Source organism: Trichoplax adhaerens, genomic scaffold, assembly GCF_000150275.1.
Source record: "Trichoplax adhaerens TRIADscaffold_16 genomic scaffold, whole genome shotgun sequence".
NCBI lineage: Eukaryota > Metazoa > Placozoa > Uniplacotomia > Trichoplacea > Trichoplacidae > Trichoplax > Trichoplax adhaerens.
The window spans coordinates 455,851-479,744 of NW_002060958.1; the positions used below are offsets into that span (position 1 = coordinate 455,851).

The 23,894-nt window shown below is 32.9% G+C and overlaps 4 protein-coding genes across 4 annotated transcripts; 3 read left to right on the forward strand and 1 right to left on the reverse strand.

Annotated features, from left to right (window-relative positions):
• Window positions 1-678: 678 nt before the first annotated feature.
• Window positions 679-4,016, forward strand: TRIADDRAFT_60559 (uncharacterized protein; the record flags this gene model as incomplete). The annotated part of the gene is made up of 6 exons (XM_002116500.1): window positions 679-798; window positions 2,368-2,436; window positions 2,747-2,822; window positions 3,334-3,467; window positions 3,710-3,804; window positions 3,899-4,016. 6 exons carry the CDS (start codon window positions 679-681, stop codon window positions 4,014-4,016), a joined length of 612 nt encoding a protein of 203 aa, XP_002116536.1.
• Window positions 4,017-4,566: 550 nt separating this feature from the next.
• TRIADDRAFT_31116 (uncharacterized protein) lies at window positions 4,567-8,076 on the reverse strand (the record flags this gene model as incomplete). Its single annotated transcript, XM_002116573.1, has 13 exons — window positions 4,567-4,752; window positions 4,851-4,918; window positions 5,006-5,101; window positions 5,214-5,322; window positions 5,442-5,528; window positions 5,680-5,749; window positions 5,925-6,028; window positions 6,104-6,252; window positions 6,406-6,454; window positions 6,615-6,697; window positions 6,872-6,947; window positions 7,162-7,252; window positions 7,979-8,076. The coding sequence occupies 13 exons, from the start codon at window positions 8,074-8,076 to the stop codon at window positions 4,567-4,569; spliced, it is 1,266 nt and encodes a 421-aa protein (XP_002116609.1).
• A 3,650-nt stretch (window positions 8,077-11,726) lies between these two features.
• TRIADDRAFT_60561 (uncharacterized protein) lies at window positions 11,727-14,438 on the forward strand (the record flags this gene model as incomplete). Its single annotated transcript, XM_002116501.1, has 5 exons — window positions 11,727-11,763; window positions 12,592-12,831; window positions 13,404-13,529; window positions 13,641-13,795; window positions 13,977-14,438. 5 exons carry the CDS (start codon window positions 11,727-11,729, stop codon window positions 14,436-14,438), a joined length of 1,020 nt encoding a protein of 339 aa, XP_002116537.1.
• Window positions 14,439-14,900: 462 nt separating this feature from the next.
• On the forward strand, window positions 14,901-21,507 carry TRIADDRAFT_60562 (uncharacterized protein; the record flags this gene model as incomplete). The annotated part of the gene is made up of 12 exons (XM_002116502.1): window positions 14,901-15,158; window positions 15,475-15,668; window positions 15,762-15,921; window positions 16,084-16,197; window positions 16,947-17,123; window positions 17,388-17,747; window positions 18,747-18,894; window positions 18,993-19,165; window positions 19,578-19,766; window positions 20,779-20,916; window positions 21,021-21,191; window positions 21,274-21,507. 12 exons carry the CDS (start codon window positions 14,901-14,903, stop codon window positions 21,505-21,507), a joined length of 2,316 nt encoding a protein of 771 aa, XP_002116538.1.
• Window positions 21,508-23,894: the final 2,387 nt, after the last annotated feature.

The following is a 23,894-nucleotide window of genomic DNA, read 5'->3' on the forward strand; positions in this document are numbered from 1 at the left end:
GAAGAAGACCAGAACGGATCACTCTTGGACGGACAGACATTGTCGCCATCATCTCGTCAAAATATTGGGCCAAGCACTTTGTTATAGCCGTGCCTTAGTATGCAGTCGGTGGGTTTGAATTAGCTGACGTTTTCTCAATCAAGTCATGTTCCATTGAATCTTACTATCGGTTACAAATTTCAGCTTGAAAACAGTTATATAAGGTCTTGGACGCTATTTCTCTGAGTGATTTAGAAAACAGACACGGAAGATCCATACTAAGTACAGTAGTCATTTTTGGCCTCATTGGGTCAGAATAGTCCGTCTGTCTGATCGTAATGTAGTAACTGTACCATGGACTCTAGTATCGACTGTCCACTACAGTACCAGTGCCCAGTAGTACAGTTCAGTACTGTACACTGTACACTCAGTACAATGTCCATGCATTGAGCAAGACAAGGTTGATTGATTTTATTTCAAAGTAGGTTAGAGCAGAAAGCCTGGCAAGGAAATATCAACACTAATTCTAACTTCTTTCTTGCTTGTAATTGCATTGAAATCGATAAGCTTCGACTTGCCAACATTCGTGGTAGTCCATAGAGGTTAATGACAGTGGAAAGAGATCGTGCTTGCATCATTGCATTGAACCAAAAACACCCTTGAGCTCGTCGCTACTTTGATAGATAGAAAAGATCAAGGATGGCTTCCTTCTCGGCCAATTTTATGCAACAAAACTACTTAAGGCCTTCACTATTCGAGTTGGTCGCACAAAATAGTATGACAACTGCTTTAAGGCCTGCTATAAATTATGCATTAAAGGTGAGAGTGTAAAATTGATTTACTGTAATGCTGGATAATAATAATCCATTTCCACCGACTTGTCTTCGTCTTTTCACCACCATTCGTGTTCGATTCAATCGTTTCCATTCCTTCCCGTCTTGTAATCTAATCGGCACTTTCAATGCAATATTGGCCTACAAATTCCTTGCTTTCCTATTTGGACTGATTTTATCTTTTTCATCAGTAGCTCTGTTGAAATAATGAATTAGAGAGTTTTACGTATTAGTAATCATACGTTATGGATTGAAAACACGTAGCTGGTAATCGCATAATACCATTGAAGGCACCTTACTGCAGTATTTACATTACAATATCTCACTATCAAACAGCGCAACATCTTGGCTGGTTTTATCCTTTTCATCCATAGTGCTAGTAAAATGTAAATGTAAGCCTTGGTAATGGATCAAGATTGAAAATACTTGCCAATGTTATGCTAAACATAAGATTAGTAGATCTTCAATTGCCAATTGTTTCAGCTGGGACATTCAATAGGTATCAGCAAATTCGTCTAAGTTACCAGTAGAATAGGCAATATCAAAGAGAAGGTCAATTTTGTTTTAACATTATGACCTACATTAGTTCATAGCACTTTAGTACTGTAGTATGCCTGAAAATATCCAAGGTTAGTCTTCTGAAATGGATGGTGTTTAACCAAGTTTATTCTTTTGCAGACAATTTCTCAACATTACCCTCATCTTTGTGGCTGGCTATGGCGTTACAGTGAAGAAATATACGGCTGCCTCGATCTTGTCTTGCAAATGTATTCGTTGCGCAGATTCGGTATTGAAAAATTTCTTTACCTTTATATGGAAAAATGTCTTCTTGTATAATTTTTACAGTCTAATAGTGTACAGCGCAGTAAGCTGCATGACTTAGACTAGCACAAGTTTACTCTTTGAACCGAGAAAGTGATAGATACCGCAAGACAGCGCTATAACAGTCTCTGTAAATTTGCAGACGCGTACGTTCATATACACTGCACCTTTAGAGATAGAAAATTACCATATCGATAATAGCCGTACGAGTTATAATAAGCCAATGTACGATGATACTTTTCAATCTATGTACGCATACATACTTAATGCCTTTATATTATATTATGATTACATACTGGTGCTCATCAAATTTCAACTGCATTAATTGGAACCTCGACTGAAAATATCTTACACTTTATTACTACGATATAGAGGCATCGTTTTATGAGAATTTTTATGGACTAAGAAGATCTGATATTAACGCCAAAAATATGGGACAGTCTCTAAGTACAAAGCATCGATTGTTGTCCCTCTTGTTCTTGGTACACAGAAATTATTAGTAGTAATATTAATTTTATGCACATTTGTCGTTCAGATTATAAGTATAGTCAACTAATGTGCTTATGTTCAAGTTGTAGCAGTTTAGAATTGTTTCTGATGCTTTCTCATTAAATTAATTCTACATGCCATTGACCCTTAGAGGTTCTAGAGGTCCATGGCTAGGCAAATTTATTGCAATTACTGTATACTTAGAGTTGGTAATAATGTATCTTGTCTAACCAAATCGAATTAGGTTGGTGTACCTTATATTAAAAACAAATTAGATACCTACTTCAATGAATGGAACGATGAAATTACGACAGTGAGTATATTACATAAGGCAAAGGATTTCAGCACCTGTTATTCCTATGTATTAATGATTCTTTTCTCGTTTTTGAACGACTGGCAATTTTCTCATATAAAGTTTATTCTAAATTTTATACAATCAGACCAATAATAGTACGTCTCAAAAAATTAAAAATTATTTCTTGGTAGTGTATCCGTACATACATTTTATTTCACAAGTAAGTAACATGACTCTGCATAGTATTATCTTGTGTTGTAGTAAGTTCATCAAATTCACAAGTGACATACGTTCTTTTCCCTGTTATTACATTATTGTTAAATTATAGACTATTTCCTTAGCCTTCAATTTAATGTATGCTTTCGGAATAGATGACTCATTCTCACCGTTGCTCAAGTTAGCAGGTAAATACCTCCTTATGGTAATACAAATTATACAGTAATATTAATCAATGACATTGGAGGTTTCGTTGTACTTGCTATAATTTATAGTTTACATAAGAACTGATCCACATCGAATATTTTTGTACTAAACTATTCTTTCTTTTTCTTAACCCGGTCGGATGACTATATATACTGTATTTACAATAGGCTTACGACTAACCTTACTTACAAAGGAGGATGTTGTAAGTGACTCATTCTGGAGACAATTAATTCTTCAATTTTATGTTAGAATATTCAAAATTTATAAATTGTATATCTATTTAGGAATTAATTGAAAATAGAGAAATTAAGAAGCATCTAACAAATAAAACGTTGGATAGTATTACAACAACGATATGCTTTTGCACCTTATTTGCCTTGTTGATCATTGAAGTATAAATTAATTACCATACGTCGATTTGTTTATGCAGGTTATCCTTATGGGGTAAAACTATGAGGGTTATTAGCACGATATTTTCCTTCATTCTGAAAGGCCTTACGAGTAGTTTGCCCGTCCTAGCGTTTTGCCTTAAAATCGTCGAATGGTGGTATTCAGAAGAGAATACAACTCGATCATCATCGACATTTGCTGACCTACCTATTCCTCCGCCTCCAGATAAACCAAAAGTATGATTGTAGGATTTCAAATATTTTGAAATTTTACTGTCAATTCGAGCTAATCGTAAACCAAAAAATCACATTGCGCATAAGTTACCTTAATTAGCACACCTTCATACAAAAGAAGCTGACATTTCAAAATAAAATTTTAGATTCAGTCATTATCTCCTGGTTAATAGAGTGATCAGCTTGTTGGAGAACTTAAAGTAAAAACCTATTTTTATTTTGTATTGCTAATTTGCTATACACAGACAGCTCCAAATGGAATTAGACCTCCTATTAACACAGCTGAATGTGCGTTATGTAATCAAGGAATAACTAATGCTACTGCCTTATCTACTTCAGGGTAAGTAATAATGTACTTATTGAAAGTAAATCGAAGTAACGATATCATTGCTGATCAGCTTTTCTATACTTGTACCAATTTAATCTTTCTGCAGATATGTGTTCTGCTATCCATGCATATACCAGTACCTCAAACAGTCCGGAAAATGTCCAATAACCCATCTACCGACCGGAATACAACAATTAGTTAAAATTTATCCAGGCGCTGTGTAATCTAGTGGTTTCTAATATATTATAGATTAACAGATACATGTAATCCGTAACATAATTGTAGAGGTTACTATTTTTTCGCAGTCTGGGAAGATCTAATCACATCTACAAATTATATCTTTGTTGAATTAACGATTTAATGTAAAAAGTTTATGCAAGATCAATACGGTATCGATTATATTATAAATAATTTATTTTATTCAATACATCAATCTTTCAAAATCGAGAAAAAAGCATTCTTTGCCACTGAGCTAACGCATATCTCTCACCTTCACAATTTTTTATAATGACGCTATAATTTTATGAACTTTTGATTATTTTATACAACAGAACACATGAACTTTAATTATTTTATACAATGGAACACGTTACAGGATGTCAGTAAAAATAAAATTTATTTAAAAATAGATCGCAACACAAATTTATCACGGCTTTTGTAGCTTGTTTCGAAAACCTTTTAAACTTCGTCGGCATTATAGAAATAATGCTGGTTATTAGTGATAAGAATTCATTGATTTACATTACAATTCGAGATTTATATTTAAATACAAGTTTATGAATGAATAGGGTTTAGTGCCCACTGCATGACGGACGTTGGACAATTAGGATATTTCTGCAAGGCTTCTGCAATCTGTGTAGGCTGAACTAGTAATGACATTTGCCAGTATTCTTTCTGCAGACGTTTATGTGGATGATTCGTAGGCTTAATCAATGCCATATCAATCAAACGTTCGTATGCCTACAAGACGAAATTGGTATTATACATTTTGCTTTCTCGTGCGTACACAGTACTTACTACAGACAAGCTAAATAAATTTAAATTCGAATAAATCGAACCTTAAATATCACCGGTTTTGGAAATTTCTCCACTAATTGCGATTTATATAAAATAAATTGCATGTATTCTAAAAAAAATAGCGAGCAAACTTTAGGATCAGTCTTATTAATTTCCCATTGTTTTAGTTAACCAATATATATATATTCTTATCCACCTTGATATACCATCTCAAACGTAAATGTTGTGGTCCTTCTTTTATCTGATAAATGTTTCATGGCAATAATTAGCGACAGTTCCAAGACCGATACGCCTACATTTTGGATATAAAACAATATTCTCACTCACTAACTTATCATATACTCATATTAAGATAGTGACTTTAATGCGAGTAAGCATTTATCGATTTTTGAATTGGGCTAGACCTTGCAAAAGGAGAACCGTGTAATCTTTGACGATATGTTTGCAAGATTTTATTATATCGTCTGGCACAATATTAGGATGACTTTCATGAATCAAACATACTGGAGTAACCTATAGCAAGAGTAGTTAATGCATCACTTAACGTATGAAAATAATACTGTTTACGAAATTGGTCATCTAATGCTAAGTATTGACAAAAGTTATTGATGGTCATCCAAATTTTATCTTACCAATAAATTTTTTAATAAACGTAAGTCTTTACTATAATCAAATAATCTTCGTAAAATATCATTAACGCTGCCATCATTTGCTAATTTCTATTTGAATAATTATAAGATAATAATACCGTTTGATTAGATAATAAATTATAAGATATGGCATTAACTGACTTTCTAAAGCTAGAAAGATATTATGAAAAGAATGAAATCAATGTTCACGTCAAATAATTCTGATCATGGCTTTTAAGACCTCAATATGATTATTCCATGATTTTGTCTGGCTAGGTTTATGGCCTTTGCCTTCTATTTTGAGTAAAGACCTTGATAAATTAGGGCAAAGAGAATAAATTTACCGGATGATTATTCTGATTTATAGACGAATACAAAAGTAAATCTTATAACTATTTGAATACTGCAACATGTTAGGAAAATACCAATCATGTGAGATTGCGGTTTTAATTTACAAGAGAATACAAGAGCAAATTCTGTGATTACTTGAACACTGCAACATATTGATCAAACGACGGGGCATATAAGAGGTAAATTTGGCGATGAGAAAATCTTGATTTTACCCTTTTTTCTAGCAATTCCAACACGTCCTGTAATAAAATAAAGACCAAAACTAAATCCATAATTTGCAATTTTTAATTAAGGCAATATTTGTAATTACTAACCAGCCTGCAAGTAACTCCGATAACAAGGACCGACACTTTGGCTGATTGACATACTTCAAATAAATTATACAGAAGAGCTTGATTTCGATGTCGGGTGAATAAGTCGAAAACATCTAATATAAATATGATCGAGCCTTTTTTTGGATTACCTATTAAAATCAGTTAATTGCGCGCTATCGTCATATGTTACATACATGTATTATTAAAGGGTCTTCTCCAAATATTTTTATGCTTAGTTGAACCGGGAATAAAAGTTATCTATTTATCCTTTATAAAAACATTAATAATAATCAGTACTCTACCATTTTTGTAGGACTCTAAAATATAAGCAAATGTTTCCCCAAATGATTTCTATAAGGAAAAACATAGCTTATTAATTATTGGTTCGTTTATCTACAACGAATACAAGTTCTTCATCCTATTCTAAATATCGGCTGAGTTTACGGTGTTATATCGCAGTGTAAATGCATTAGTAATTAGCAGTTTACCAACTTTGAAAGTTTGAACTCACTATAGATCTATCTCTGACATCTTCTACTCCTAGCTGTTCACCAATAGAGATTAAAGCAAGCTTGTCATCAACTTGAATCAAGCCTAGTCAAGTCAGATAGATGATTACAATAGACGATTAGAGCAAAGTATGCATAACGCAATATAACTAACGCTAATCAACTCAACACTTTTATGATAAAAGTTCCATCGAATTCTTAAATACCTAATAGGAAGGTAGGTAAAATAATTACATAATCCGAATTATCCACTATTTACCATTTAAATTTACTTGCGAATATTTGTCAGCTACATCTTCGGTATCTCTTAATTTATTGATAGCAGATCGTATTAGCTATTCAAAATATAAAATCGGTACTTTATACTTATTAAAAATATTTGTGATCAGAATAACAATAGACATTTCGACATTGAATTAGTAAACAGGCTATATTATGAAAGACTGTTACTGCTGACAGTAGACAATCATTTTATGCTCCACTATCGCTATAAAGAAGGTGAGAAAAGCTACCCTAGACCAGGTAAGTTTACGTGCAAATTTGCTATACCATTGTTTTTCCGCTTGCTGGAGGTCCGATAATCAAGATGGAATTGCTTTCACCAAATAGGGTGCATAGTCGAAGCAATTGCAATAACTTTCTGCAAAAGTAAGCAGCATTATAAGCGTAAAAATGCTTCAGTAAATACTGATATCAACGACCGTTACTATCATGTAAACAATCTGCTATTAATTTTACGAAATTTCAATTTAAAACCGTAGTTCTATCCATTTTTAAGCAATGGAATCGCTTGCATTGGCACAAAAAATTGAGTAGTCAAACTTTGCTGATGTAATGGAGTTTGCAGGTATTCGAGTTCTCCTTACACTTACGTCTCCCTACGACATTCCTCGATAAGACTTTACAAATATTGCGCTTAAATAACAAATACTATACTAAAATTATTGCAACTTAGGAAGAGTTTCAAAACAGGCAGGAGTGATGTGCACTGTAGCATCTAACTATACACAGCTTCTGCATCGAACTTTTAGACTGGAGCACGGTTCATATACTCGTGCAGTCATTAGTCCATTTCATCAATCACTCTGCAGCCTGTAAAATCATCATCCCTATCGTGACAATGTTCATTTTGATGGTTATATAATTAATGAAGCTAGTATCTTGTCGACATTAGTTACAATTGCAACGCACGAGATGATCCAAAATCATCCTGATGGTATACAATATACCATTACAGTTCAGAAAACATAAGAGAGTTTGTGCAACAATCTGTTCTAGAGATGAGATAGCATAGTGATTCTACTCAGAGTAAGAATCGAGTAAAAGATCCAGATCGAAATGATACATTGACGTGAACAGTACTTACTCTTGTTCATCCTGCAATCCTATCAATTCTTGATTAAGACAGTCGTGACATATTTTATTTCTCAATTCTGATTGAATTAATGAATAATTGTAATCCATTTCTTCTGCAATCGCTGCAGCCTTGCTCTTACGCACAACTTCAAGTCAGCTACCTACTGTATTGCACGTATTATGAGACTCAGTAGCCAAAGGTAATAAGTCTTCCACTTTGTAACTTGTAGTAAATTCTTGCGTTGACTATACCCCCAACCAACGACTAAACACATTTATTGCAATCACAAGAAGTGAATGCTACGAGTAATCAAATTGCACGCCGATTTTGCAATGGTCTCCTTGACTTCAGCACCGTTAATAGCTGGCCTCGATTGTTTCGCTGGAACGGATTGCCCCGATTCGAACCAGCACCCACAGCTGTACACTGTAGAGTACAGTATAAAGTATTGTATATACTGTAGCAACAACGCAAGTACTCAGCGTTCGGCATGCTGCTTATGAGCCTGGCTGGCATTTTTGGACTGTTTGAGTATCGATACTATGAATATATTAGAGTCCGATTTCTGTTCCTTGTACTGTAGCGACGTAACGCAAACACTGTATTTGTTCGTCGCTAGTCAATGTCATGGTATCGTAAGTCTTGCATGGGAAGCTATACTGCCGATATGCTTTCTTCTAAGTTAATATGTCACCGATAGGGTAAGGCAGGACATGGCGACCTAAAGGCAATTTTTCCTTCCTATAAGTCTTAAATCAAATCCAATTTGATCTTTAATGATTGAGTAAATGATCATTGGAAGGCAACAGAACACTGCTGATGATGATAGACAGAGCAAATTTAAATTCTAACTTGAAATGGAATGGATAATTGAATTTTGCTGAATCATCATCATCGGTATTAGGTTGCGTTCGGACAAATAATTCGTTCCATAACTTATGGCCAAATTTGAACCTTCATTTTAAAAAATGTTACAAGAAATTTCTTGCCTAGATCATTTAGGTTGTTGTCGAGTGAGAAATAAATATATCTGTCATACAGCTACCTCAGCATGATCTTCTATGGCAGCCCGTATCTTACCAAGAATAATATGGGATGGATGGGACTATCACCCCAACCTGTAGATCTTATATTTGAATTGAAACTTTAATTTTCAATTTAAATGCCAAATTTTGGCTTCTGCCCTTGGCGAAGTGAAGTCGGTACAGTCTAAAGCCAATAAACAGTGTCAAAATTTTGAATACTACTGCATATAATCATTAGAATATTGTACTAGTAACTTATAACTTATATCAGTCGATTTTAAGTCGTGCTTGATAGGTGGTTTCTATTTTATACCCAATTCAATTTAATTCAGCTGCTCTTGATAAAGGTGTACGTCGCATAAATTAAATAGCATTGACCGTATAACCACAGTAGAAAAGGTTAATCCTTGATGTTTTCTTATTTACCCACTATTTCACAAATCGTATGAGTCTCATTAAATAATTCTTATACCTATGTATGCGTACTCCAGGGATTTTATATTCGATCAATTGAAAAATCGGTTTCATTAGTTACTGAATATCAAGATGGACTACGATTGTATATTATTCTTCGAAATGGCTGTTATGGTAGCGTAAGTCATGTTTGGTTAGTTATGTCGTGGGTAGGAACGAATATTCAAAACACCTTCCCCTATACGAGGATCTACCGATTGCAAAATTCTTACATCAAGCTAAAATAGGCTAAAAATGCAAGAGTGGATTCTCATTTAAGGTGCTCTATAGCACTACTGAAGATCGTAAAAAAAGTTAAATTTGCCAGTTCAAATCGAAACATGATTTCTCACATTCTCCATCGATATTCTCGCTATGAAAGATTATGTCAATAGATTCGCGCAAGTTACATAGTAACAGAGTATGATTAATTAATTATTAGGCAGGCTACCAGGATAGAACATAAGTTAACTTGGCAGGCTATCTAGGGCTTCTTTTTGGTTTTAATCATGGGTCAATTCATTGAAATATCTATACTATGGCTGTCATGCTCCGTTACATCGACTATATTATTCCCTAGGGAAAACTGAACAAGAATATATCCTAATTATGACATTGTGATGTTATACTGCTTGTTAGGTGAAACAATACGCTGGCCACTTTGCTTATAAGAACTATCACTATACTTGTACTTACTCGTTTAAGTGATTGTTAACCCAGTACTTCCTAATTTCAAGACATCAAGTAATGCCACATTTGGGAAGATTGCCATTGCTCACTATTTATTGAAGCTCAATTTTACTAATAAATTGTTAAACAAATGCAATCTTCAATTCAATCTGAACAGTACAGAGGAGAAAAAAAAATCGTTGTTGTAACGGAGCTATTCGTTATCGAGTTAAAGCGATTTGGTAGTGAACATACTCTTTTCTTATTTTTAGACTAGCTTACACGAGCCTACAATTTTTAAAAACTGTCATAAAGCAGATTTTGATCTTTATTCAGTTTGACTAACTTTATTGTGAGTTGTAGCAGTAGAAAAGAATAAGATATAATTGACCTTATAACAAGAATTAGTAAACCAATATAGACTGAGATGTGCCTAGAGTTCATTATATAACGGTACGCGTAGTGGAGAATGGATGATTACGTAAATCTTCTATCACACTTCAATTTTAGCCATAATCAATTTATCGCTAAAGAAATACGAGTACTTTGCTGGAGCGTCATTAGTAATCATAAAATTAATAAATCAGTATGGATAAATGTGTACTTAGAGTTCGTTATAAAACCCGCAATGAATGATAAATCAAATCTGTCATCACAATCCAACTTTAATCATAAATCAATTTATTGCTAGAGAAGACTTTACCGTAGAGGAATTATTTATCATAAAGTAAAATCAATATGGACGAAGGCGTACATAGAGTTCATTATAATACCGGTCGTGGATGATGAATGATTAATCAGTTATCACAGTTATGTTTTAGTCATAACCAATTCATCGCTGGCGTAATACTTTGTTGTTGCGGAATCAGTAATCCGAAAGTTAGTAAGTTAGTAAATCAATATGGACGAAGGCGTACATAGAGTTCATTATATTCCCCGCAATGGATGATAGATCAAATCTGTCATCACAGTTCAATTTTAGTCATAATCAACTTATCGCTGGAGAAAACTTTGCTGTAGTGGAATCATGAATTAGAAAACTAGTAAGTCAATATGGACGAAGGTGTATATAGACTTCATTATAAATAGCCTTAGTGGGTGATTGGTGATCAAGTCTGTTAGCACAGTTCAATTTTAGTCATAATCAATTTATCGCTAATTGATTCTATATTGCTTGATCGTCCTTACGGTATAAGGGCGTAATTCAGTAGGACTTTAAGTATACGAGGTTAGCATCTAGACCAGAAGGGTCTATAGCAACGACAAAAAGTAATTCTCAGCAAAGAATTCCCCATGGGGTCTGGCTTCATGCCGTTGTAGTTATTGTTATTACAAAGGACTGCCTACTTAACAGTAACCGTTGAACTAATAGATTGTAAAGAATGTTGATCTTTTTATTCTTAACGATAATCGGGATACACCGTTTGTAAAATACTGAATGGACGTCGTTAGATAATTTTATCCTCGTTAGAGCACCATAACATTCTCAATGTAACTGCAAGTTCGCGGCTTAGGCTAGAAATAATTGGCTAATCAATATTATAGAAACTGACATAAGAGATCAATCTCAATCTTGGCTGTTTAATTAAAGAAGTCATTGCGGACCAAAAATGTCGGATTTCATAGAAGATCTTAATCCTTTATCAGGTAAATTCTCTTTTAATTAACCGGTAAGTACACAGTAAATTAATCATCCACTGAAGGCCAATAACGATGAAATGTTAGTACTAAAATTAGTGTACTCGAGTATGCATAAGTTTACGAATAGAACGATTGCAAATCTTTCAAAGGCCTACTCAAAAAAGAAGTAGAACGACTAGTAAGGACGAGAGGCTCAAGTAAATATATCCAAGACCTAGACACCACTCTTATCCGTATTTAGACTAGATAGGTTGTAATTTAGAGCCCAATATTACAGCAGTATCCTTTAAAATCCTAATCCTTACCATTTGAACTAGAATGACTGTAAATCTTTTGATCACCTACCCGGAAAGATGTTAGACGAATAAGAGCGTGTAACCTAAGCAAAATATATCATGGCTTCGACACCAATTTTATCCATTTTTTAGTTGGATAGCTTTAAAATTTTAAAATGTGATACCATAACAGCTTAAAATATTATACTACAGCTCAAATATTCACTAACTAATGACAGAATAGGTTATGATAAGTGCGTTAAGTTAAAATAATAAATAAAACTTTCTTAATGATACGGAATTAAACTGTTTATTGTTTAGCTATTAGATCATTGTAGATTACTTTAGATCGCTTATTTTGAGCGATTTGTGGCGATAGTAATCAATTAAATCAATATACAAACAGATTGCATAACAATATTAGAACTACAATCCATAGTATTGAAAACTAAGTTGATGCAAGAGCCAAACTAGATTGCAGCGACATTATAAATTTGCCAGGATTGAATTAGCTGTTTATTTACATTACACCATTTTACCATGTTCTTCGTCATTATAGATTTCTTAATTGGAGTCCCTGCTACGCTTACAAGCTGCTATATAGTTCGAGAGCAATTTGTCCATCAAATTTTTAGACAGTTACAGGATAAGAATTTTATCCAAGGCCACCTATTAGTGTATGGATTGCCTGGCACGGGCAAAACGATTGCTGTTAGCCAAGCTGTCTCATTATGGTCGTTGTCTGCTCCACAGGAAGAAGATCGGCCGATATTTCGGGTTGCTTATTGGACTAAAATAGGTACATTTCGCTTTATACCAGTTATTTACCAACTAAATCTTCATTAAGTAGTAAGAGACATTTGTCTAAACTCCTCTTAGAATAAGGCCTTTTTCATGGCTTAATCGAGACGACAGAGCTATCGATAACCTTTCTGTCTTACTTTTAAAGTCTGACAGTATTTTATAAATACTATTTTCATATTAGATTGTTTACAGAAACCAAGTACTATTAATTGCACTTTTATGTTTGTAGAAATATCCCATAGTCGTTACGTTATTCTTATAAGCTGTAAAAGTTTAAAATGGCAGCATTTTCCGTCAAGGATTTGCTGCAAAATAGCGTTCAGTAAATAATACACACATATTAATACACATATAGTAGAGAGAATCCACATCTCCTGCTTCTCGATCATAAAAAAATGAAATTGATTCATGATACTAGCTCAGTGTTTTAAATTTTGAAATATCTAGTAAGCATCATAAGAATACTTAGCCAAGGATATAATTCATTCTTTCAAGGCAAATGAAATCCATTTTTCAATACTGTAAATACTTATATAAAGGATTCGCTGCTTAAAACTTGCTTTCTAGGAAATGTCGACAATGGTAACTTATTCCACATACTAATTCAGCTATGCATCCAAATGGGTTTAAGTTGGGAAAAACGACCTCGAGATTTAGATGAAGTTACTCCATGCATTGAACAATTTCTGCAGGGTATGCCAACGCCGTTAACATCCGATTTACTTATACCTATAACATGAATAGTATGAAGAATGCATCGTATTTATCATTAACTAATGCTTAGGATCGATATGTATTTTCTAGCTAACAGCCACAAGTTTGAGATTCTTTTCATTTTCGACGATATATGGGATAAATCGCATTTAGACTATCTAACATTTGCTAAGAAAGCTGTCTTGACTTCTCGTTTTAACTATCCGCAATGGCAAGAAAACTATCATAGTTTCATTAAAGCACCGGTTAGTCATAATTTCTTTCATTCATAAGTATACTAAATATTCTTCCATAGTCTTTCTATTTATAGTGAATAATCGAACCAAGCTTTAGGTCAAGTAATTAAGAAAGCTCATCAAATAATATTCTCTTAGAATGGTTTATTCGGGCAAATGTAGATTAACATTAAAGATTTAATCCCTATAGGAGCAATTTACGTCTGATGAAGTAATACAAGTATTGGACGGTTATATCTATAATCATAATTCACAAATCGTTCTTGAAAGTGAATTGATGACAAGGGTTATTCAGAGCTGTCAGGGCTTACCTTTAGCCATCTCTTTATTGAGGAGTTTAACTTTGGAAACAGAGGAGCACTGGAAAGAAGTAATTGACATTATGGAGTCAAAACCAGTGGAGCCCAAATTTCCGGATTATGAATTCAACTTATACGACTTTATTATGATGTGTATTAATAACTTGGAGCCTGAAAAGAATGAATTATTTCAATTACTTGGTGTTTTTAAAAGAATTCCCATCCCATTTCGCTCCATTATGTGCTTATGGAAACGTAACGAAGCTGAAGTATATGAAATGATGAAAGTGCTGGATGAGAAAGCGCTAATTACTTATTATGATAATGTCGATATAAATGCAAGGTATGGCTAATATCCAGTCTGGAGATTTTATTGATTTTATTTATCAATATAGCTTGGCATAGAAATTTTAATCACTTTAACGATCATATCAACAAAACCGCAGTGTTAATAAAAAAGGATTTGGTTGCATACGTAACCATCTTATGTAAATATAGTTTACTGTATTAAAGAATCATGGCATATTACTAAGTTAAATAAAGCAGTGACAATAAATCTGAAATTGAATTTTTAGGTCATAATGAAGAACTCTCTAGCTTTAATCGGCTATACTTCTAATTAATTGATATTGCACTAAGCTTAACTGCATTTATAATTAGCCTATCATGATAGTGGATACTGGCTAAAAATATAAAAATGTTGACAGTTATCTTTTTCCATATACCGGCAAATTATTAGGTATTGCATCATTCACGATTTAATAATCGACTGTCTGCAGCAACATCCAGATCGCCAAGAAATAAATCATATACATATGGCAGAATTAAATAAAAATCTTGTTGAAAACTATTGGCAATTATGGCGAAAACAGCAGTGTAACTACAAAGATGATGGCTATTTTTACCAGCATATAATTGACCATGCTATAGAAGCTCGTCATAAAGAAACCCTTCAAGGCCTTATGACCGATTTAAAATGGATGAGAGCTAAAGTTATAGCATGCAACACCCTCCATTGCCTATACGCAGATATTTTGAAATATATGAAATCTACCCACCTCAGTGAAACTACAGTAAGTTCCCACAAACGGCCTAAAATTTACTCATAGCTAGAAACAATGAATATTCTTAAATCTCCTTTACATAACTTCATGTTTACAATTTTGTTGTGTCATCTATTAAATACATCATCTAACATTTAATGAGATAAAACTAGTAAATGTCGACGAAATTAATCGGAATTAATCTCTCCATTGTGTAAGCGTTTATAAACGATAGAAACATCGCCTTAGATTATCAAATTATTAAATTTAAATAGAATTTCGCTCATTTGTAATGTGTCCTTTGCTGCTAATCCGCTCTATTCACATGTAGATTTCTTTATTATAGGCAATTATGGACATTTCTGAACTATACGACTTTCTACGGCAGAATCAGTCCTATTTCAACTTGGAGAAAATGGACTTTTCACAATTTCTGTTGAGTTGTAGTAGTCATAATAGCTGGATTCAAGAGAAAGCACTGCAAATTGTTGACAGTAAAGCGAAAGAAGATAATTTCAAATTCCATGTTATGATGACGGCGTAAGTTAATCATGACAAGATTCTGAAGATTTCATATCTTGTAAAGTTGCACTATCATATTAATTAATACGATTTATGGGTACTTATTTACAGCTATCCTACTCCATCCTTCAGCTATCTAACATTTTGGAACAATAACAAACTAATTGGAAGATGCTGGAATGATGTATTACCGCGACTTTCCAATGGCAGTATCGATAATTCAAAAATAATCTCCACTCATTATAATGGAACTTTGGATAGCTGTATAGTAGTAAGCTAGCTTTAATAATGCTATAATAGTGAACATAGATGAAGGCGACAGCTTTAGATCTTGCAGTTAGACTAAAAATAGGGGTACTAATAGCTCTATTCCTAATAGTTTAAAGATTTTTCACTCTAACTACCGATCATTTCTGTAATTTTCAATTTGAAGGTAATTGACAACCAAACAGGTGATACAAAGTATAAATTGCCATTGCCAGCAATTTGGGTTGAAGAAGTTCGAATTTCATCAGATAGTAAATTGATGGCCTATTCAAGCCAAGGGGTAAAATATTCATTTACTCATTATACCCCTTTAAACATATTAGGTCTTAAAATACAAATTCGATAATCACAGTTTGTACATGTTCTATGTCTACTTTTATCTATTCTCTCCTTTATTACGCACTTTCCATTCTAAAGGATGAGAGCCTAGAAATTTTTGGAAAGTTATAACATCTAACGATAGTGCATACTGTTTAAGCTTTAATGCATTTACATTTTAATACCATCAATTTTGCACTATTACTCTCTTCAGAGTACAGGTTTCTAAAAGTACTGGTAGTATTGAAAGCTACCTAAGATAGTGCAAAAAATAATTATAAGGACCATTTCTTTTACTAGACATGGAAAGTATGCTATATTGACTCTTTCGAACATCTTCCCTTTATCGATGAAAGTGGTATAAAGCATGCATTAGAATGCTGTAATTTCGAATTCTTATCCTGTGAAACTACTCCTGCAATGTTAATGACTTTATCAGTTGACCGGATGCATATAATTGTAAGCGCAATAAAGTAATAAGTTCATTTCTTGATTACCCTATTTACTTCATTATAGCTCCGATATAGGTAATATTCCTGTAATATAGATTTTGCAGTTTTAATAAATCTGGTAACTGTTTTCATAAGTCTAACTAGTATAAAAGGATACACTATAATGATAGATTTGATAATCGTCTTACTTGAACAGTTTCGTGAAGAAAAACTCTTCTTAATGCAAAATGTTATCGTATCTTCGTTATTAAATGTCTAGATATGGGAAGTAAGTGGTAATAAAATCCAACGCACAACGAAATCGATAGCAAGCCAACAAGAGATTACTTTATTCCAAACCTTACCTAAAGGTGGTAAATTTCTGCTACTGCGTAAGAAATACAATCAGCATCAAGGACAACAGGAGAAAGATTGGGTCAATGAATGTCTGATCGAGGTACATATTTTATTATTATTTCATGTAAAAATTAGTAGTTATTTCGTAGCTTTGGGCTGCTCACAACAGGATAATGATATCCAAACCTTAACGATTCGTTACATGGTTGCAAATCAATTTCACAGCAACTATAATATCTTTAAGGCTGAATTATTATAAATCGAACTTAACCAATACAATATTTTAAATTCAATTCATGCGATATTGTAAGAAATCAATCAGTTATTGTCAACTAATACTCTGTAATTATCGAAATTTTCGAAGATTTGGAATATACTGCCATTTTTTTGCCATCAATCTATTCGAGTTCCAGGACGAATTAAGTGTGATGGAAATTCATATAGCATAAGTAAACATGGAAATAAAGCAATGGAATTAAGTCATGTGCAATACACTTCCAATGATTACCTCAATATTGTTGCGCTATACCATTCCAAAGCCTATAAAGGTTCTGTTTTAGGCTTATTAACCATGGTAAACCGTGGAAATACATCGATTGATTTTATTACAATGTGGAAAAGACATTTTAAGATAATTCATCATGATCCCAAGTGTATCAACCATTCAGCTATATCCGATGACGGGCAATATTTAGCAATCTTGAATGGTCAGGGTAATCTGATGGTAAGCTAGTATGCATACGAGTACACCTACTACATGTTTCTGTAGACGCAGATATTAGGAAATCGTTAGCAAATCTATCAAAAAATGAACGTTGGACTATGTATATACATAAGAAAAAGGTGCCGCTTATTTCTGGCTAAATTAAACAGATTAAAGATTATAGACCTTCTCCACAGTATCTTCAGTAGTACTACCGTTTTATAATTTACATGTCTCGATCCCGATGTTAGTCCTCAACTTTGCGGGTTAGTAAAGCATGAAATTCGCTCTCATAATTTGCATTGTCTACCAGCCTACCTTAGAATAGCTTATCACATACATTGATGGAGGCTAAAATATTACATATGAAGAGAATAGAAGAAAACAGTTGTATTCATAACAAGCAAAATGTCTGTACATTATTGTTAATACCCCGGACTAGTTTTATTTTAAGTAAAACTCTCCCTTCATGAATCAATTTCTAATAATATTCAGTTTAATTTCACGATTGCAAGAATATTAACCATATAATTTTGGGATTTAATCTATGCACAAGTGATGCAATAGAACCCTACCTGTACCCATGGTTAATAGTCAATTAATTTAATCTCATGATTACAAGAATATGTGAATAATATAATTGCAGGGTTTCGCATATGTGCACGTGATGCAATAGAATCCTGTATGTATCCATTATTAATATTTAATTTAATCTCATGATTGGAAGAATATTTGAAGTATATATATTTAGGGTTTTATGCATACGTAAGTGATGTAGATGGGACCCTATCTGCATCCTTTATGAATAATTAATTTTTATCCTTACGCTTGCAAGAATAGTTGCCCTATATAATTTTATGGTTTCATATATGCTTAAGGTGATACAGTATGACCCTACCCATATTCATTATGATTTTAGTGAACCTTTTATAGTTGTAATCGATAGTTGTTAAAAATCTACACTATATTTAGCTTACCAAAATTAACAGTAACTTGTAATCACTTCTTCAAAACCAACAGGTTTTTCGAATCGACGGCAATAGTATTAGTGAATATGTAATTATAAACTGCATGCAAACTATACGTCAACTGCTATTTGTTCCCACTGGCTACGATCTATTAACGTACGATTGCTCGTCTCAAAAACTTTATGGATTTACGGTAACAGGTAAAACCGATTTTCAAATACTGCTAATGATGAGCATAAAACTATTTAGAAATTATTTAATGAAGCAAAGGATATTATTTATCCATTATACAATACAGATCGTAATTTGAAATGGCAAAAGATGGATAGTGAAAGCAAAATAGCGTTTCGCCAATGTCATAACGAAGATTACAATTGCGGTAAAGTGCTTGATTCCAGTTGCACCTTTATCGATTGTATTCCATACGTCACCAAGCTCATGAAGATGAACGATGAAAGTCTAAGACTAATAGTAAGTTACATGGACTACTTTGGATTACGTTTCATCATAATAAGCAGATTCTGCGTAGATTTATTATGATAACTTACCGTTTAACAGCATCTGTAGTCTATTCTTCAGTAATTTGATTTGGAAAATGATAACTTCTGCTGTTTTTAGTATTTGAAAATCGAGCGAGCAGCAACTTTTTTAAGTTCCATAATTATGAATACTAAAATAGAAATCATAATCAAATTTACAATACTTGAATGACCTAGAATACGTTCAGTACATTCACCTATAAATAATTTAATTACAGCTAAATATTATCAACAGTTAGTTTCTGCATATATGGTCAGTTTAATATTGTATTTTCATCGCAATTCTGCGGAATTCCTCACGTGTAAAATATTAAGATACTCAAGAATAGGAAAATTTCTAATAGGTCTATACCGGAGAATCTTTAGAAGCTATATCCAAGTGTAACCTGGGCGAATATAAGTGTGAAAGAAAGTATAGCTGCTTCTTATTTCATAATCTAGATTCAATCGTTGTCGTTCAACGCTATAAATGCAATCAAACACATTGGACCAAGCTAGTAACTACTTCTCATTGGCATTTTAGCTTAGTTCAGGTGAGGAGATGATGTCCAAAGCTGAAATGATTCGTCAGCTGTACTATTATGAGATTTACTTAGAAACGGCAGCTGCTAAAACTGTAAACACATCTAATTAAGAATACCCATGCTACGGTCAATCCTGGGAATCGGGTACCCATACATCCGAATTATGAAATAGAAGATATTAACTAATGATGGGGACAGATACTACTAACCTATGTTTACATTAATGCCGTAACTTACCACACAATGTCTTGTCCTAATCTATAAGTCAATTTTATGATTCAAAAAAACTATCCAGCATCGTCACTTCATTGATCAAAACTGCTAGAAGCGTATACGCTGCTAGCGTATATAGTAATTATCCTTGCCAAAATAGTAGTACATAATTATTATAATAATTATAATTATAATCAAGAGTATCCGCTTATTCAGATTATAAAATTCAAGATATTAACTTACAGTAGGAATAAACAACTAATATACCTTAAAACTAGTAATTTAACTTTCAATAGACTTTCTTGTCCCAATTTTATTAACCTATTTTATACTCAAAGAGATCTACCAGCAGCGTTACTTCATTAGTCAAGATAGCTAGGTGCTGGCACATGCGGCAATTATTCTCGCAAATAGAGTAGTCTAATTAATTATGTAACATTGAAGAAAAAGTTCCAAAGTGTTTTCTAATCAAAAATAAAATCGCTCCCCTTAATCCGTCATTCGACAGTAGATAATTGATAGAATTTTTACTCTAATTTATATACGATTAAAATAGCGCGCTAACGCCAATAACGAATTTCTAAAAGTTAATAGAAGAATATTATTCTTGGAAATAAGTCAAATTATTGTCTTAACATAATCACAGAGACAGTTAAATTCCCATTCTTAGCTTAATAACGCTTAATGGTACATTATTTTAATATCTATGCAATAATGTATGGTTTTGTTGTTATGTTAAGACTAAATATCATTTGTCATGAGTCTTCTTAAGATAACCAAAGCGAACTTTTCTAATGTTATTTATTAGTATGACAACATACAAATGCCAGCAGCTGATTCCAAACAAGTAGAACATATCTTTGATAATTCAGATTATAACCTAACGATCACGGAAGCAGTATATAGAGCAAGTGATAAAAAATTGATATTCATTCTAAAAATGCTAGTAAGTAAATGGATTTCGCTATGACTACATGCACATCATTTTAATACTCTAAATATTTGGATATTAACTAATCCACTTTTAATTTGCTTTTTATAATAATATAGTATCCGGATTTATTCCAGAAGTTTGCAATTTTTATTATTGATCGACCTAGTGGTAATAAGGTGATCTACTGTGAAAACGTTCATAATATCCAACTATCGACTATGATCTACTGTGACGATCGAAACTGTATCCTCCATCAGTGGTTGATAAATGGAGACCACGCCATCAAGGTATATATATATGTTATATAACTTTACGGCTAATTTGTAATAATATAAGGATTAGTTAATAATTTCATTCTTTGCCATGCAGTGGTATAGAATTGGGGATGATATCAACAAAAGTGCGCTAGTAAAGGAGCATCAATATAAATACTATAATGGATTAGCTTGCAAAATTGATACACCAAATAAGAAATCATTGCAAGATGTAAACTTGCTCATTTCTCCATGGGACACCATAAGCATGTTGGAAACCTTTAACACCGCGGATACAGAGCTATTTGTAAGTTGTTGTGGCTATGATTCAAAGTATGCAATATACTGACCAATGTTTTGTTATTCTCCGAAATTAAATCACTCCTTAATTCCAAGTCTTATTTTTTAAAACGATCAATTTATAATATAATTTAAATTGAAACTTGTTAATACTTTGCCTACCTAGATTAAATATTCAAATAAATCGAAAGAGTGCTGTATATTGCAAAATGGAGATGAAAAAATGGTATAGAGTTATTTAATAACATTAAGTATCCGAGCATACATTTATTAATCTAAAAAAGAATCATTACCTTAATATAAATCTACCTGTTTCTAGATGTTTCATCTTAGTCGTCGTCGACTTTTTATGAAAAATTACAAGTGGACAGGAAAATTTTTCGATTTTAATGCAGTTTATCAACCTACGGTCAATTTCCCATCAACTTATTGGCTAAATCAATTTTTCATTGTTCTTGATCGAGATCATCGTAGAATTTGTTTTTATGATACTGTCAATATGAATTTAATACAAGTTTATGACTCACCTCTCAACTTTAATTTGATTAGAGCTGACTGCAATAAAGCCCAATCCTTACTTTTATGCCAGTATGAAAACCATCAATATGGTATTCTTAAACCAGTATACTAGGAGGAATACTCATTTCCGGAACATCCTTTACAATCATGCCAGGAGTTTCAGTTAATTGATTACAAATAATTCAAATTTTATGCCTAGTGTAATTATACTATAAATATCTAACTGATAACTGGAACAGAACGGCTTTATTGGTTGGTGTAAGATAATTATTGCTCTATTTCTAAACTAATTAAACAACATTCGTATAGTATACGCAGGATTTTGTGAGGCTAAGGTATTCAGATGTCTATCTTGGCACATGTCAGCAGATGTTATAATGCAAAGAGAAAATGGTAGATATAACCTGTATTGTAACTCGTCTCGGGTATGCAGAATTGAAACTTTACAGTATTATCTAACCTGTTAAATAATGTTCTCGTTGTCCGATAGTATCAGAACGTATTTTGCTGCTCAGCTATAGTATCGAAGCCTTTGAAAAATGATTTTCTTAGTATCATTTTAAAGATGGTTGTTATTTTCACCGTCAGAAGGCAAATAACGAACAGGAATCTATTAAATTATTTGAACTAGCGACATTGTAGTTGTGAAAGCAATATTACTTCTGATCTGTACATGATATCATAATAACTCATCGCATAATGTATGTAATATTAATCCCACGGTAAAATGTATATAAATTTTCGACTTCTAAATCACTTTATTAAATAGTAGTGTATCAACTGGTTTGTTGTATATTAATCCAATGCAAGGCCGATTTAGGCTAATTAATTTAAAAATGATCAAAGCTTTTTTTATTAAATAAAAGTCAGATTTAATTTATCCATTTTGCTAGGAATAATTATGTAATATTAGTCCATCTAATAAATCTGGAAAAGTAAGTCAGAAAGTATTTATTCCATCTATACAGAAAACAAGGATAAATAAAGAAATCAATTGAAGGTTGAAGTAATCTAGTAAGAAATTCTACTATAATATTCCTGTGCGTAACACATAGAATTTCAGAAGTTGAACGTTTGATATCGAAATCGAATCATTTTTATTATGACGCAAAATGCTATATAGTAACGAATTTAGTTAACAAACCATGGATCGAATAGCAAGTATGAATGTAAGCTATAACGTAACTGCTTGATTTGGATTTGAAACTAATACAGACTGCCATCTTGATGTTGTAATATAGAACTACTTCCAGCCTTACAGTATCTAGTCACACAAGGACATTAGGCCTCTCTGTAGTGGTTAAAAGAATCTATTACTTAAAAAATATTACCGTTAAATTTTACCGTAGTAGAACTTAAATTGACGCACTTACACACCTACACGCCTAGCTTAAGGTTATCGACCCACTCCCACTCCAAGGAGTTTTATACATTCCTAGAAAGGATTAATGATAAACATGTTTTCCCAATCCCTATTTCAATCAGTTCAACTAAGATCTTATTTTTGCTTCCTATACTATTCCTTATTCAAATTTATATTTAATATGGGCCTTGTGAGTGCAAGACCCCAAGCTACGTATGATTGCCATTCCTCACTTTGGGCTAATCATACGTCATCTACTAAGATGTGTCGGTGCCGCCTATCAAGGCGCCATGTAGTCCTACTTAACCGTACGACTAACATCCCTAGTATTATCCACTAATAATCCGATCGGCCTATTACACCTGATAGAGTGCCACTAACACCGCTAATCTACTATCTTATTTACTCGGGGCTCAGCGTAGTCTAGTTTTCCTACAGATACAATACTAAGGCAACATATAATTTAAATCTAAATCAAAAATATTTAAAATCAAGCACAAAATTGGTTAGCTAAACTTTACCAATATTTGGAATGTAATGTATAAAATGTCATG